This window comes from Drosophila mauritiana, chromosome 2L, assembly GCF_004382145.1.
Source record: "Drosophila mauritiana strain mau12 chromosome 2L, ASM438214v1, whole genome shotgun sequence".
Lineage (NCBI taxonomy): Eukaryota > Metazoa > Arthropoda > Insecta > Diptera > Drosophilidae > Drosophila > Drosophila mauritiana.
This window is the reverse complement of record NC_046667.1, coordinates 17,833,010-17,849,261: the sequence shown is the minus strand read 5'-3', so window position 1 is coordinate 17,849,261 and position 16,252 is coordinate 17,833,010. Positions and strand designations below refer to the sequence as shown.

The 16,252-nt window shown below is 40.6% G+C and overlaps 1 protein-coding gene across 1 annotated transcript; it reads left to right on the top strand.

Annotated features, from left to right (window-relative positions):
* Window positions 1–8,709: 8,709 nt before the first annotated feature.
* On the top strand, window positions 8,710–8,947 carry LOC117150746. Its single transcript, XM_033317779.1, has 2 exons — window positions 8,710–8,757; window positions 8,814–8,947. The coding sequence occupies exons 1-2, from the start codon at window positions 8,727–8,729 to the stop codon at window positions 8,879–8,881; spliced, it is 99 nt and encodes a 32-aa protein (XP_033173670.1). The 5' UTR covers window positions 8,710–8,726; the 3' UTR covers window positions 8,882–8,947.
* Window positions 8,948–16,252: the final 7,305 nt, after the last annotated feature.

Below are 16,252 nucleotides of genomic sequence, written 5' to 3'. Positions count from 1 at the left end.
TATTTTCGCACCCTCACCCTGTGCGATTTCCATTTTCGATTCATTGCCCCATAATGTATTTACTTCTGCATTATTACACTTGCCATCGTGCACTCCCTGTGTGCCCCCGAAAACCAGGCAGCAAATAGTATTATCAAACATTTTAAATTTAATCAAAGCACACACATTCAATAAGCCTGGGGCCATATTTGGACTATGAAAAGGTAAACCATGAAAAATGCATAGAAATTGCACACCCTATTGGATGAAATAGGGTCGCTTGGACTTGTGCAGAAAAATATAGCTGCAAAAATGTTGATATTGTCATCTTTGAAAATGTAAATTTTTCTAATTTTTATTTTGGTGCAAGTGCAGTGGTAATCTGACCATCGTTACCAAATTTGCAACACATTAAACATTTTCGTGGAGCTAGAGCATTTCAGTATGCGAAGTTACCCTTTATTTGGTTTCAACTTAAAATTTCAAAATTTTCCACTAATATTTTTGTTTGTTAGGTTTGCATTTAGCATGCAATAAAAATATCGCATGCTATAAGGTTTGTGATTTCAGGGCGCACACGACTGGAAATTGTAAATTCCGGCTATGTGCCCGTGTCCATGGGCGGACTTAAGGGGGATGGATGGTGGGATCGGTTGGGGATGATAACCAGAGGGAGGGAGCCAAGCTGCTGAGAGCAGCCAGCATGTGTTTATTGCCAGCACAAAATGATGATTATACGTAATGTGTAATGGTCAGAAGGGCGAAAGAAGGATTCGAAGGCGGGGCGGGAAGGGACAGGACGGGATTCGGTGGCGTAGCTTTTCCGTAGCTCTGAGTGCGGCGTGTAAAGCCCCGGAAAAGCAGCCGGAATAGCATCAAGCAGACGGCAAAAACAAACAGGAGGCGTCCCCCGCCCGTCGGTGGCACATCCTTGGTCTCCTTGCTATTTTCCTGCTCCTGCTAGTCCTGCTGCTCCAGAAACACTCTATTCTCCACATGTGATGTCTGCATCACAACGGCGATGGCCCAAAGCAGCCAACAACATAGAACATTTTTGAGGCTTGCATTCAATTTTTGCTTTGCATGCCATTTTACTTGGCCTAGCTCTTCATATTTCGGCCTGCTTACTATGTACTTGGAAAAGTATTCCCATTTCAAAAACGTGCATTTAAAATTGTATGGATAGTACATAGGAAATTAATAATCTTCACATTATATGAGCCTAAAGAAAACTTTTTTTTTTTAATTATCAACGAAATGTTCCATATCCAAAATGAAATTCTCCCACACCTGTCAAGCTGGAAGTGAATCTCATTACGAGTATAATATCATTGCAAGTCATTTCCATGACACTTCACTCCCAAAAAATAAATAAAGTCCGCAAAACCAGAACCGAACCAAAAACAATAAGGGACGAGTTTATTGAAATGAGAAGCGCTTAGAAGTCCAAAAGTGGAAATTGTGGGCGTCGAAAGGTGTGGGCGTTATGGAAAACATGTAAAGCCAAAGAGCCAGGGGAGCTTTTCTATATGAAGTTACCCGAAAACATGTAAATTAAGCATCCAGGGGTGGGGGTGAAAAAATGTTGGTAGGTGCGGATGAGCGAGTGAGACCTTGCATTACAATTGAGTTACGTTTCAGCTGTGTTGCCTTTATTGCAGTAACTAGTGCGAAAGGGATAGTCCTGGGGGTTCTTTAAAGAGGGGAGGGGGGCGAGAAGTTCGGAGTTGTTTGTAGGAGAGCCATGTTCATATTGTGCGAAACAATGAATTTATACTCGTAGTGCTCGCTGCACAGTTTTTTTGTTGTGTTGAGTTATATTTCTGGGTTTTACATAAACATCTAGGAAAAAGGAAAAAAAATAAAAGTGATGGGTTTACACACGGAGAATGGGGCTTCGGTCTGGAAAATAGAGGAAATGTGGGTGGAAAACTGGGGAAAGGGACTAGTAAGTGCAGTTGGGTAGGAAAAAGTATGAAATACTGGAGTTGGGTCACTCACAGCCAGCTTAACACATTTGACTCGATTCGACTCGCTCCCAACAACACTGTACCCACTACCCACCCACAGAGCCACCCCGCCACCCACTGAACACCCTCACTAGCACCTCCCCCCACCCACCAACTACACCCACATCACACACCACAGCACACCACCCAGTAGCCCCTAGGCTACAGATTAAACTGTGCTTGTAATGAGAATTTCTGCTCTCCACCTCGCTGATGATGCTGCTGATGAGGAGGCTGCTCTTGTGGGTGGTGCTGCACATTTCGGTGGGTGGAGGCCTTGCGCCTCTGGCAATTTGCATTAAAGTCAGCTCTTTTTCCTGCCACTGCTTCTCCACACCCACGTCTTTTGTTGTGCGAAATGTGTGTGTGCAAAGGTATCGGGTCAGAGCTTGGATTTTATGTCACACTTAAAAGGAGAAAAAAAAGTATTTCAGAATCGAGTACATAGCTGCTCCAGGACTTCTGAATGGACCGTAGGAGAAACTGTACTTAGTTTGGATGAAAGAAAATCCTCTCATAAGCAAGCCAGTTTAAGCACTGGAAAAGTTATAAGCTGCACAATTTTAATTTGCTAGTAAAATGTTTATTTTCGATTGCAGTTAATTAGATGGGATAGGCATAGTTCTAAACCATAACGTAACTAAATTTAATTATAGTGTTATGTTGATAATTCATTTAATATATCAACAATCGTATTTCTTCTTATTTGAATATTTTTATATGTTATATTTATTTTTTATCAACCTTTTCTCGATGTGCAGCCCATTTGAAACAAAAGTTTGCTGATGCAGTGCAACATGTTGCGGTCGGCTGCGTGCAATTGGGATTCGAGTGAGCATAAATTAAAAAGAGACGTCGTCCTCCGCTGAAGAGAGCTTATGAGTTGTCCTTGCCGGTGCGCCCATAACACCGCCCACTTTAGCGCACCGCACCTTGCCCCCCTAAAGCCCCTTGTCCCGCGGCAACCGGCAAAATGCAAACTATTCGCACTTTCAGTGTTGCTACAAATTGAGATTTATGTGTGCGAAACTTGCACAACCTCAGCCAATTGTGTTTCTGTGAGTGTCTCCATTTCCCTGCCCCTACCAACGTCCCACCACCCTTCAGCCCCACCCCCCCTCCTCTATACCAGCTAGTGTGGCCTGGTGACCGTCTGGGAAAATGGGAAATGGCAACTGGCAATGGGTTAACAGTTTCCAGCTGTGGTTAAAAAACTTTGCCAACTTGTCGCCTTTTGGCACTGCCACATTGGCCCAAAGGGGCGTGGTTGAGGGGCGGATGAGGGAGGTCAAGGGAGCCAGGGGCGCGATGATCAGCCCAAAGTTCTTGGCCAAGGGTTAAGGGAGTTTTGGCTGTGCATAAGTACTTGGCTGGGAGTCTCTTCATCTACGCACTTAAGGATACAAATGCATATTTAACGAAAGGGTATAACTATGTGAGACACGTGCTAGGTAGGAAGAGCCTCATTAAATTAAAAATAGTTCAATTGAGCAAGAGGAGAATATTTAAGGTGTCCCAGAACTAAGTTTTAAAATAAAGAAAGTTTTAAAATAAAGAAAATGACCTTCATTGAGAGTTCTTAAGTAAACTATTTAAGTAGAGTACGTGTATAACATATTATATCAAATAAAGCTCACAATAACCTACATTTTCATTTGATATGGCCTAAACTATTTCTTACTTCGAGTTGTAATAACTTAAGTTTTTAATCCAAAGTCCCATTTCCAGTCGTTCGCAAATGTAGCTGACAGATGCCTAGAAACATTGTACCCGACGTCGGTGATCTCTGGCAACATGTTACCAATGTGTTTCACTGCCATTTGTTTCAGATTGCTCTAACAGATGTGTGCTTTTTAATTTTAAGACTAAACATTTCTGTTAATGTTATTTATTTAAATATATAGAATAAAACGCAACTTTGGATAAATTTGTTGCCAGAATAGTTTAAAATGAACTATAGTTAAATTAGAGTACTGCCCCAATAAAGTCTGCTAAATTTAACTGCCTGTTAACTGTTAACTGAATGTTAACCACTTCTGCCCGCGTCCGCTGCGCTGCCAGCGTTAAGCGTCGACGTCATTTGTGACTGTACCTTTTGTTGTACCTGTTGTTGGTTTGGATTTGTTGTTATTGTTATTTCCCTGGCTTTTTCGACTGCTCTTTACGCGCGCTTTTGCCCCGTCATCTGTATAAGTACGTGCATGTATGTGTTATATCTGTGTTAGCTGTATCTTTGTATCCGTATCTTTTGTTTGTTTGTTTGCCCTGGCTGCTACCATTTGCCTTACGTTTTTTTTTCCAGACCACATTTTCTTTTTAACCAAAAACCAGCAAACGGTCAAACTTTAAAAGCAGAAAGAGATGCACTGCGGGCCAGAAAGAGACGGGTGGACAGCTGAAACCAAATTGTGACTTGGTCTTTTATTTATTCACTGTTTGCCAGCAAGATTACTCTCCTTTTCAGCAACTACGTGCAACGTTGTCGAGCTTTGTCTCTCTTTTCTGGTCGCCACGCTAGATTAGATACAGATGCATATACGAAGATACGGATACAAAGATACAGATTCCATGAGCTGCTATTTAGAGGGGGAGAGGCTGAGAGATGGAGACTGCTTACTTATTTGCTCGCTCAAAAAAAAAGGTCAAACCCTTCGGCTTCTACGCGCTCAAGCATCCAGCACTAAAATGCAATCTAATAATTATACATAAAACATAAAAGCAACAGCCAGGACTTGAGCTAACTTCTGGCTATGTTCAAGGCTAAGCAGAACTACACTAAAAACTTAATAGTATTCAGTAGTAATACAAATAATATTAATATAAAATATAATATTATTATTATAATATTATATAAAATATGTAAGCATTTAATAATTTTGCATTCATTGTTGGAATTAGAAATATTTCAATTTCAATTAATAAATTATCTAATATTTAGTTAATGTCACGTTACATATTTTTCATAGTCTATAAGTTAGTTTATAATTAAATACAAATTTTTTTGATAAGATTGTATAAAGGTATGAAATAAATCAAAAAATAAATAAAAATAAAATACTATATGCATATTTTAAAAGTTCGTTCCGTTTTCTTTACAAATATGTATACACTTATATAGTTTTTTTTATAGCCGTGTACAAGTAAAGGGTTGAATAATAGGAGTGGGGAAGAGTTGACGGCGTCGTCTGTCCCAACTACTTAACCTTTCGAGCGAGCCAAACTGCAGGAGATGGCTGGCAGATAGGAGCCAGGAACCTGAACCCAAAACCCGACACTGACATTAACCCGCCAACGCCAGACTCCGGCTCCGGACTGAGCCTCGGATTCAGGCTCAAGCTCAACAATTGCCCAGGGAACACGCCCACGCCCACTCCGACGCCAAAGTAAAACGAGGGCGGGGGAAAGTCGGTCGGGGAAGAAGCTGGGCACACATCACATGTAAAATCTTTTATATATGCTGCACCCACAACAATCCTGACATGGTTGCATCCAACCAGTTGCAGCAGTTGCCTCGGGGAGGCTTCGGCCTCATCAGTACGAGAATTATCATCGTACTCCTCCATCTTCCCACCTTCTTCATCATGTCCATCGTCGTCATCACCGCCTCCTTGGGCGTCATCATTTTCATCCAACTCATGTGGCTCATGGGCTCGTTTTTATCATGCATTTTAATGCGGCCTTTGAAAAGTGAAGTGGAGTGCAGCAAGAAGTGGAAAATAACTAAAGTGTCGCCTCAGAGACTCGGACTGCAACGACTTTGCACTGCGATAAAATCGTTATGTAATCAGGGCATTTTCTGGAAATCAATAAGAGTGTTCTTCTACACTCTTTTAAAGGACTCCGAAAAACTCCATCATCATTCAAGATCTTATCTTATTTTTAACAGATCTTAAAGGGAAAGCGAAGGTTTGGTTTATTTAAAGATGATTGTTCATGACATACCATTCGTTCTGTAAAAAAAGAGATCAATATTTATGATTTCAATTGAAGTGAAGTTAAAATCGTTTGATTTCCCTCAGTGCAGCCACTGCAACTCCTTAACCAAAACTCCAAAAGTCTGCGTTTCTGTCTTTTGTCTCTAAAATATTATAAAACATAACAATAAGAAGGCGAAGGCAGTGTGAAGTTTACTTTAGAGCCCCCATATCTGCCCCTCTAAAAACCCAAACCCGTTTGTGTCGTCACTAAAAAGTCGTGTGCTCCCCCCGAGGGACCCTCTTCTGTGTGCGTGGAACAGGTTTCCCCCACTACCATGCACCATATAGTATACCACAGGCGTCTACTGTTGCAAGTCGCACCCAGTTCTCTACTGTAACTCCGACTTCGAGTCATCTTTCCCTCGCATCTCCCGCTGATTCTTAAAGCTTCGCTTTCAATGCGCCTCAGTTCGACTTCGTTTTGTCTCTACTTTTTTATTTTTGGCCTGGCCTAAACTAAACAAACCAGGTCCGCAGCACAGTTCTCCCCCTTGCCTTTTCTCCATGTAATTGCTTTGCTTCCACACCGTAGGTGTCTCGTTTTCGATGTTGCCTGCGGCGTTTATTGCCGCATTTACAAAATGTTACAAAAATTAAGAAAAGAAAAGGCCAACGCCACCCACTCTCACTCAATGTTGCCGGTGGGTACGCACATGTTGCTGCTGGCATGTTGCTGGCTGCTGGTAAATGGTGCACAAATAAAATATGTTTCTGATATATCGGCCCCTTCGGAGGTTATTATTTTGTTGCAGAGGATTGTAGGATTATCTATAAGATAGGGATACGTATTTACTTAAATATATAAATATATTTATTTATTAATTGATTTGTTTAATATTGCATATATTGAAAAGCCCCAATACAAGCAGTATACAATACCATACCTCAATGAAGCCGTTTTGGCCACAATGTTGCCGTTGCGCCTGTTGCTTACCAAATTTCATTTCGTCATAGGCCGGCTTTAAAGTTGGCTTCTTGCTTGATACGTTGGGGATAATTGAAAAAGCCGCCAGTTGGAGAGAGCCAACCGAAACCGGGCAAGTTGTAATGTTGCCATTGCCATCTACCGTCTACCATTTACCATTCTCCATGCGCTTTGGGTCCCGACTTTTGTTTTTGGTTCTGGTCTGCGTACGTGATGCGATGTGATGTGTTGCTGATGCCACGCTGCTGTTGCAGTCTTGGCCAACCCGCCCGCAGTGTTGCCAGTTGACAACGTCATTACTGTTCTCGATTTCACATATCGCATGGCCAACTAGCACAAGCGTCTCGTCGCCACACAAAAACCCACCGAAACTCCCGCTTTGGAGCGGTTGGGTTCCTTGTTTTCGTGCAGGCCAAAATCCAAGACGACGCTACGCTACCTGCCATATGTGCTGTTTGGGCTATGCTCGTATGTGCTATATGCCATGGTGTTCTGCTTTTGGCCTGGCTCGATTGCGACCCTGTTCTCCTGCCAGAGTCTGTTAATGTGTCGAAAATGTTACGAGCAGAAACATGTGGCTTGTGAGCCCCACAACTCAACGGCAGCAACGCCAAAATAGCAACAGAGCGTACACTGCGAGGAAATCCAAACAGCAAATAATGATCAGCATTTATAGATTCAATACACAGATTAATTGGTCAAGCTGAAATTAATGTTTTTTTTTTTATTTAATAAATATTTGTGTACTTAAGTAAGAAAATTGAACTCTTTCCATTATTTTTCTTCCAGTGTATGAGCAACCGCAACTTTTGCCGGCTAACAGCAACATGGCGCACTTTTCCCGGGCAATTTCTGATGTTCGCTAGACATAATTCTAAGAAAATTTTGACACTTTTGACATTTAGTAGTTTTGTCTACGCGCAGTCGAAGTTAGGGTTGAAGTTGAGCCGGGGGCTTCAGCTTTATCCATTGTCTTGGTCTTGTCCAGAATGCTGCCAGTAAATCCGTGAGCGCAATTAAAAGTTGCAACTACTTGGGGCCGAGAGTGTGGTGAAATTTGGGGTCTGGCCAATATCCAATGGTCAGCTGGCGGGCTTTGCGACCCGGAGGCAATACATTAGCCAACTGTGTTTGCTTTTGGCCCGCAATTTTATGTTAAACGAAAGTTGCTGAAGTTTGTAAGAGAAGGAGCAGTAAAAAGTTATTCCTGGACAATATGATATGTATTAAGGGCGTAAACTTTTCGCCTGCATAAGCTGAAGTTTTTTTTTGCGGTTCGAACATTTGAAAAGATTGAGTGGAAGTGCAGCAAAGGGTTTGGCATATGCTTTTATTGCTTTTTATGTTTGAATAATGAATAAAGTCGAAATCAAGAAGGAACGCTGTAGTCCAGTATTTTTTAAGTGTTACATTTTGTTTAACGAATATAGTATACCCTTTTAGTCTACAAGGAACGGGCATATATTCTTAATAGCTTTAAGGTTTAAGAAATTAACCAGTTACAATGCTTCAATAGTGTTGATCACATGCAATCATAATTTAGTCAATTCTCATCAAGTGAAAAGATCAAGTCCAATTGTTTTAAATTTAATTTACAAGTATCAGTAACAAAAATTAATAACACAATCCCACTGTGATTTTCCAGAAAAACTTTGTAAGCTTCAAATTCTATGTAATAGTTTTGCATCTCTTCATAATATGGCTGACATTTAGAAACGGTAGCAATTTCAGTGTGGAAATTAAAATTTTCTAGTTATAATATATTGATAAAAATAGGTTTAAAAACTAGGGTTTAAAGACGCAAACGTTTAAGGTTTCTTTACATCTTGAAGCAATATGAGCCCTGCTAATTTGCTTTACTTTATTGGTGAGTTTTGAAGACAGCTAAAATTCAAGAAACTACGACAATAATATTTTTTGTAGCCATTACGGTATTCGGTTGTTGGCTTCCGTCTTGTTGGGGCTGGTCACAACTAAATTCTAATAAATAAATTTAATCTCACTGTTTATCACATTTATATGCGTGGTAGTCCCAGAATAAAGAAAAATAATGTGAATAAGTTGCGTTAAGATTCTTGAAATGTCAGATGTAAACATTGTATGTAAGTGCATTGGGTAAAGTTTTAATACGGAGATCGCGACGGCCACAAATCATATTTACAACATTCCCTATCACGAAAATAATCTCTTGTGTGCTTATCCGAATACTTCAGCCACCAATACTCCATGCTGAAATTCCAGGGTTCCTTGATTTCTCACGAATAATCAATAGAAATTTGGTTTGTTAGGCGTTTGGAACTTATTCAATTATGGGGATTCCAGCGCCCTGGAAACAATTAGCAAAGCCGTACAATATCCATACGCATTCGCTGGCCACTCATGGGCCATTGGCTTTCCCTAAGTGGTTTCATTGCCCGCCTATCGACGATTTACATCTGTTTCAATATATAGTTTAGGTTCGGTTGGCGCATGCAACGCAGAGATTACACCCACATAAGAAGTGTGACAAATGCGAGGGTTGCTCCTGCAATCTTGCTGACAATAATCTTTGGCAATTTATTGTGCCGCGTCGCTGGGATGGTGGCTAATGTCTTGGGGCAACACGGATTAGATGGTGACAAACCGCCCGGACAAGTCACGTTGGTAAGTAACGCCTCCAAAAAATAGCACATCATTGGGGTAAAAAGTTCCGATCTATCTGGCAACTGTTGCTGATTATTTATTTGCGCTTTTAGCTAGCCACACACTGAGATAAATTTTCCACACACGCTGGTTTTTCCGCTGCGATCTTTGTGACAGCCAATGTGGCAATGTGGCTGGCAAGGGGCGTGCATGGAGGAAGGAAAGCTGGAAGTCCTGGTCCTTTTTTGACAAGGGTGGACAATGGCGATTAGCGCTTGGCACTAATGGGGGAAGCCCAGAGACATGGGCGAGAGTTTTTCTGTTTGCTCAAAGGCTTCGACCACACAAGGGCTGCGGAAAGCTGGAGAAAATGGGGGAAATCTGCGGGAAGCCCAGGGAACGGGAAGCTGATGTCTGGGGAGCTATGTGTCCTGTTGCTGGTGCTGACTTGCCACTTGTCTTTATTAGTTTTTCGTATGAGTTTTGCTCCTGTCTCCCAATGCACTGCTACATAAATTGGAGAACTGTGGTTACAATGCGAACAAATGCATTATCAATTAATTAAAATCAGAGTGAAATGTTCTCATGTTCTATAACAGAGATCTATGTAAAATTCCCCTTAAAGTGTATATGCTTAAATTTTTTAATAGCATATTTCTAGTATGTTGATATTTAAATTTAGATTTTGAATATAAATAATTTTTTTCCATGTAAGCTGACTCTTCTCTTGTCAGCAACAGGATCTGGATAAAGTGCATTGGACATACTTGGGGTTTTGGTTAGTCGGTTGTCTGATATGCGGGGAGGGAGGGGATTTAGCAATAAGGGGAAGGACAAACGACTTTTGCCACTTGTTTACTTGCTGCTTAGGTTATTAGCCAAAGCCACATGTTTGCCTAGTCGACCCAGCAGAGTGTGAAAATTGAATTTTTCTACGCTCTGCTTAGAATTTCTGATTAGTGAAATTTACATAAATATTCGGCAAATGAAATAAAATATAATTTCCCATCCAAGCCCTCCAAAAGTGCCGGCCCTGAGTATCAATAACTTTTCCTATCTATTCCAATCTCAGATTTCTGGGCGAATGAACTCTGGTGTAACTATTGCACCACGGGAGACAGAATGTCAATAATCTATACAGATTCACTCAGGTAGAGGTTGAATCGGTTCTCCCCGAGAGTCTGGGTGTCCGTGTCCAATGGAAATTCTTTTCGATGTCATTTGATGTCACGCTTCGAGAGCTGGAATTGGTTTTTGTTGCCGCAGCATCATAGGGAAAATCTGGCCAGGTTATTGACTTTCTTTGATTTGTCTCTCTCGCTGAGACAATAAATACTTGATGTGTTTTGTGTGTTTTCGTTGAACGTCCTACACTCGAAGGGGTATAAATTAAAATTCAATAAAAATGTCACAGCAGAACAAACAGCTTTTGCCGCAGACCTTTTTGTGGGTTTTATTTGAGTTTTGTGCAATTGAACCTCTACTTTGTGACTCCAGACTTCTCAGGTGGCAAGGTAATAATGTTTTCAGAAGGGTTTTGGAACTGAAACTGTAAGTTATTCATAAAATTTCTTTCAAATGCACACAACTTAAGTCTTAAGTCGGCCGCGTTCCCAATTTGAATTAGACTATATAATAACTTATATAAGACTAAATCATATCCCCTTTGCGTACAATGTAGGTACAGTACCAGCTACTCATATATTAAATGTAATTCCGTCTGAAACTAACTTGCACATAAACAAACTTTGATTGCTATTCAAATCTGTTAAGTGGCGAGATCACTTTGAAATTCATGTGTTGGCCAGTGGGGAACGAGAGGACTTATAAAATGGGGCAATAAAATGGGAATAGGAGGACCAGAAATCCTGGCCAGTACGCAACAATTTATGTGCATTTATAATTCAAAGGGACACAGCAACAGGAAAAAAGGGAAAATAGATAAAAACCCAATAGAGGCTGGAGGAAAAGCGAGGAGTCGACAGACAGGCGACAGGCGACAACACAACACAAATTGAATTGGCTAAAAAGTTTTAATTAATTTATTGTTACTTTAGCCTGGCAGTAGCAGCAGCTTGTGATTTCCCCCGGACCTTTTTTCCCATCCGAAAGTCAGCTCATTTAAATTGTTGTCCTTGTGTTAATGCATGGCTGCAAAAGTTCTCTAATTGTTTAGTGCCACCCATTCCGAAGGGCACGAAGACAGCTAAATTGGAGTGTTAAGGCGGCTAAGGCGAGGGGTTAAGGTCCAATTGTGGGCTGGGTAATGGCCAGTAATGAGTCAGCCGCTTAAGAGGTCACAGGGCTTCACTCAGAGCTTTAGTTGTTAGATAGTTTTAGCTTGAGCCCTTTAAAGAGCATAGACCAGCCACTTTGGGAACATTTAAGAACACACAATTGTTATAAAACAGTTTAAAACAAATATTATTTAAACTACTTTGAATAAAGAACTTTTAAATTAAAATGGTATTTTCAGAAAAACTTCTAATTAAGTCATATTTTACGTCCAATTCACAATAGTATAATAATAAGTTCCCCCAAACGATATGCAACCTTATAAAGAACCCTACTGAAGACCCCTAAAGGTCACTTAGTCCACCAAGTTAGATCCATTTCATAGCGCATAAGAACCGAAGCCGGAAAACTCCCTAAGAAGCCAAACCACAATACGAGACTTCAAGACAGGGCCAATTATTTGGTTGCAACCGAATCGAGTAATAAATACACATCACCCTCGATTAAGATGTAGGCCAGAAAGGAAAACCCTTAGGATACCGTGTGAAGGGAACGACACCTGTAACTGAATGGAACAACCCCGGAAAATTCGACTATCCAAGAGCTACTTAGCCCAGGATGTTCCATTGTCCGCCGAGTGAGTCAATTGCACAATGAAGTTGTTTTGATGATGATCCCGGGAAAATCCACCGACAGCTGCCTCTAAAGTGCATTCCAGCGAATGTAAAACTATATTATTAATCAATATTTATGATGGTGAGCGGGGCTCAAGACAACCCGACCATCTATCAAATGAGCAGTTGGAAAAGTGTGGGGACGGCATGGAAACCCAAATGAAAACCGGGAAACCTGTTATGCGAGAGCAGGGCAAACAGACAGCGAGACAGCTAGGGTTGAGCCAAGAAGGAAAACATTTCCAGGTAGACCTCTCTCGATTCATGCTTGTATGCACTTTGACCACAAAAAGGTCAAGACAACGCTCCAAAAGATACAGATACTCGAGAAGAAAGACGCTTGGGAAAACACTCGAAAAAAACACTGGGAGAATCTGAAATAGCAATTGATAACGAAATATATATTAAGACGAATATTGCTTATTATAAGGAATATTAACGACGAGTAAAATCATATCAGAATCAAATTACAAATTAAAAAGAGGTATATTTATTAAAAGAGGCTTCAACAAATATGCATATAGTAAAATAATTTACATATGCATGTAGATAAAATGTATTTTATTTATTGTAATTTTCGTATTTTCTTATTTTACAAGTGGCTTTTTCCCAGTGCTGCTGCAGCATTATAAATTGCAGAGGGATTTCAGGGTCTGCGCTGGGACGGACTGTCTTCTCTGAAGGTAGTCAAATAAATATTTTTTTCACAGACACAACTCGTTCAGGACGCCCCCGCACCTCCCCTCCCCAACCCACCATAACGGTGCCCTTCCCACTATATCTCCCTGGATTTCAATGTCCAACAGTCCGCAACCGAACAGATGAGCAAACGGACAACCGTAAAAGTGTTGCCGTTGCCATGGAATGTAAAGTCATCTTCATGCATAAATAAGCTCGGCAGCAAAGCAAAGTAAAGAAAATGAAAAGCAGAACGCAAAGTGTTCCCCTCATATCAATTTCCATATTAAAATAGTCCAAGACTTGTATGGAAAACGCTTGCCTTTCGCCTTTGATTTGTTTGTAAAATATATAACATACATATATGTATGCTTTCCCACATCATTTGGACATCGGAAATATTTCTAATTGAATGCACAGCCAAGTGAGCCGGGCCGTCCATAGAAAGTTTAGTCGGGCTGCAGCTTGAAATAATTTCATTAAATTTCATGAGTTGGTTCTTTCAGTATTTCAGGTTGTTCTGCCTAGAATTTCTGGAATAACACTTTTCCGTAGTTTGCTTGGTAATTTCTTTTCCACATAATTGATTGTTGTGGGCTTAACGCTTCGATGGCTTGGTGTAAATTTTCCTGATTTTCAGTTCAAACAAAGACTTCTGAAGTCAAGTGTCCCTCTCACCTTTGACATCACAAGTTGGCGATACTTCCGACTAACTCACACCTTGGGTCACTCCTTAAATTGGAATATGAGTTCTACTGAATTATTCAAATATATGACTTTTGAGTTCTACAAAGTTTTTAAAATTCAAATCGACTTAAGCCAGAATTTTTAAATATTTATGAGAAATACTCCTAACATTTCTACATCTATACATCAGTGAAAGAATTTAAATAATTTTAAAATAAATCGCAACCTCATACAACATAAACAACATTTTATTTATCATGTCTAGTTCTATTCTCTCCGCGTTTGAACTAATCGATCAACATTTCCCCGTAACATTTGCATTCCTTTTCGGTTCCCAGGCAATGCAAATTTTTCCCAAACAATAAACCATTGCTGGCCATGTAATTAGTGCCAAAATCCAGGCCGGCACAATTGACAAATGAGCCCGGTTCGGAGCGCTGGTGCGTTGTTTCGCTTTATTAACAGCTTAACTTGCCGTTGGTCAACTGAATCGCACGGGCCGAAATCCGCGGTCCGAAAATGAAAACCATATGGGAAAATGGCAGAAGGGGCAGCGAAAATAGGGTGTTGCGAGCGCCACATGCAACTCAATTAAGTTCGGCGGGATCGACGGCTACTGTGTGGCTTAAATATTCGCTGTTGCATAATTTCCCGCTGCCAGGAGTCGACGGTTTATAAAATATATTACGCTGGGCATAATAATTCACGCATGGAACGGGAACAGGAACTTTGAGCAGGGAACAGTAACACCGAACAGGAGCAGGCTTCAAGCGTTGCGAAAACTAATTAAAACCGACCGGCCACTGCCAATTAAGGTGGCCAAGAGGACCGCGACACACCCACTCACATGCATGAAATTCCCATAATAAATAGTTTGCTCGTTGGCGGGGCGTGGCACCTGAACTTACCTAATTTACATGTGCCCCCTGCTTATAAAATTAGTGTTTTATGGTTTTGTACTACTAACATAAATATTTACATATTATTAGAAAAGTTTCTCATTTTAATCGATTCTATAGAATTAAATGATTTATTGTTAGTATTAGATTGTGATGTGAAACTTAAGATAATAAATACATATTTCCTACAATGCTACCAGAATTAATCAAGAACTTACATTTTTAAATGAAATTATAAATTCAATTTCTCCAGGTGCATGCACTCATAATTAAAGTCAACACATAAAGAAGCTTTATGACTGTGGCGGCGCCCAAAAAACCAGGTTTTATATTTCAATAGGCCCAACTGCCCGTTCATCCCAACTTCAGTTCAGTAATTAATTGTCACTCCGCGCACGAACACAAACGCAGGAGATCCTGAGAGGGAGATAGCAGCACGTGGAGAGGGATGGATAGAGCGATAGAGGTAACGCGTAACAGGAGAGACACACTGACCCTAATTACGTGTAACGAGTTCATAAATGCTACACGCACCTGCAGCAAGCGGCACTTACCCCATGGCGAACTCATGTGGCAAGAAATGCGGGGACACTTTCGACCCAGATACCCTCGAATTAGTGTTTTTTTGGCGGACTTTTGCTGAACTTGTGGATCTAGAGTGAAGGTTATTGTTTTTAATTATGATGCGTGCAGGAGTTAGAATATTTATTAAAAGAGTGTTAATAAAAATCTTAAATATATACTGTTGATTGTAAAAATATTCAAGATGCAATGAAATGCGTAAGCAACCTATTTATTTTGTCTTAGTAAAAACATAAAATAATTAATCATTAATTTTAAGTACGATGTTTAATATTGTATGATTAACAATGATGGAAATACAATCCAAGTATTTAATTTTTTTAAGTAGTATTTAAGTAAGTAGCGATCTTTTAAGCTGTATTCTATCAAACTCCCATACAAAACACCTAGACAAATCAGATGAACTTTGGTTATTTCCATATCAATAAGTATCAAATATAAGAATCCGCGTGCGCAGCTAATTCAGCAACTTGTTGTTGTCTCCTGTTGCAGCTAATTAAAATTAGGATAACGAAACCTGGCACCGGCAACTTTTGCCATTGTCATTTAGGCGCAGGGATTCTCTGACTCCGGATCCGTATTCGGATCCGTATCCGTATCCTGTTGTATGTGGTGTGTTGTTTGTGGCCCTTAGCGAGCCACAATCCGGGGCGTGTGACGTGGCAACGTGGCACAGCGCGAGTGTGTGTGTGTGTGTGTGTGTGGGGTCCTGTGAGTTCTTGGACAGTTTTGTGATTTCACAACTGTTTCATGGCCATGTTCAGTTATGTTTCATTGTCCTGTCGTCCTCGTTTCGTTGCGTCCTTTTTTTCTGTTTGTCGGAGGCAGTTAATTAATCTTGTCACTTGTCACCTGAAGTTTCTGGCTTAGCGCGGCTTGCTGTTATTTCTGCTGCCATTAATGCCACCTGACGTCATGTCAGCTCGCACCTTTTCAGGTGAGCCGTCCAGAGGATTGAATTGGGTGTGGCTGAGCACCATTGTTT

Bases quoted from the DNA above. Each gene is read 5' to 3' on its own strand.
- LOC117150746 (XM_033317779.1), top strand. From the start codon at position 8,727: ATGAGCCCTGCTAATTTGCTTTACTTTATTG. The intron at 8,758-8,813 runs GTGAGTTTTGAA...TATTTTTTGTAG, and splicing joins TAATTTGCTTTACTTTATTG to CCATTACGGTATTCGGTTGT.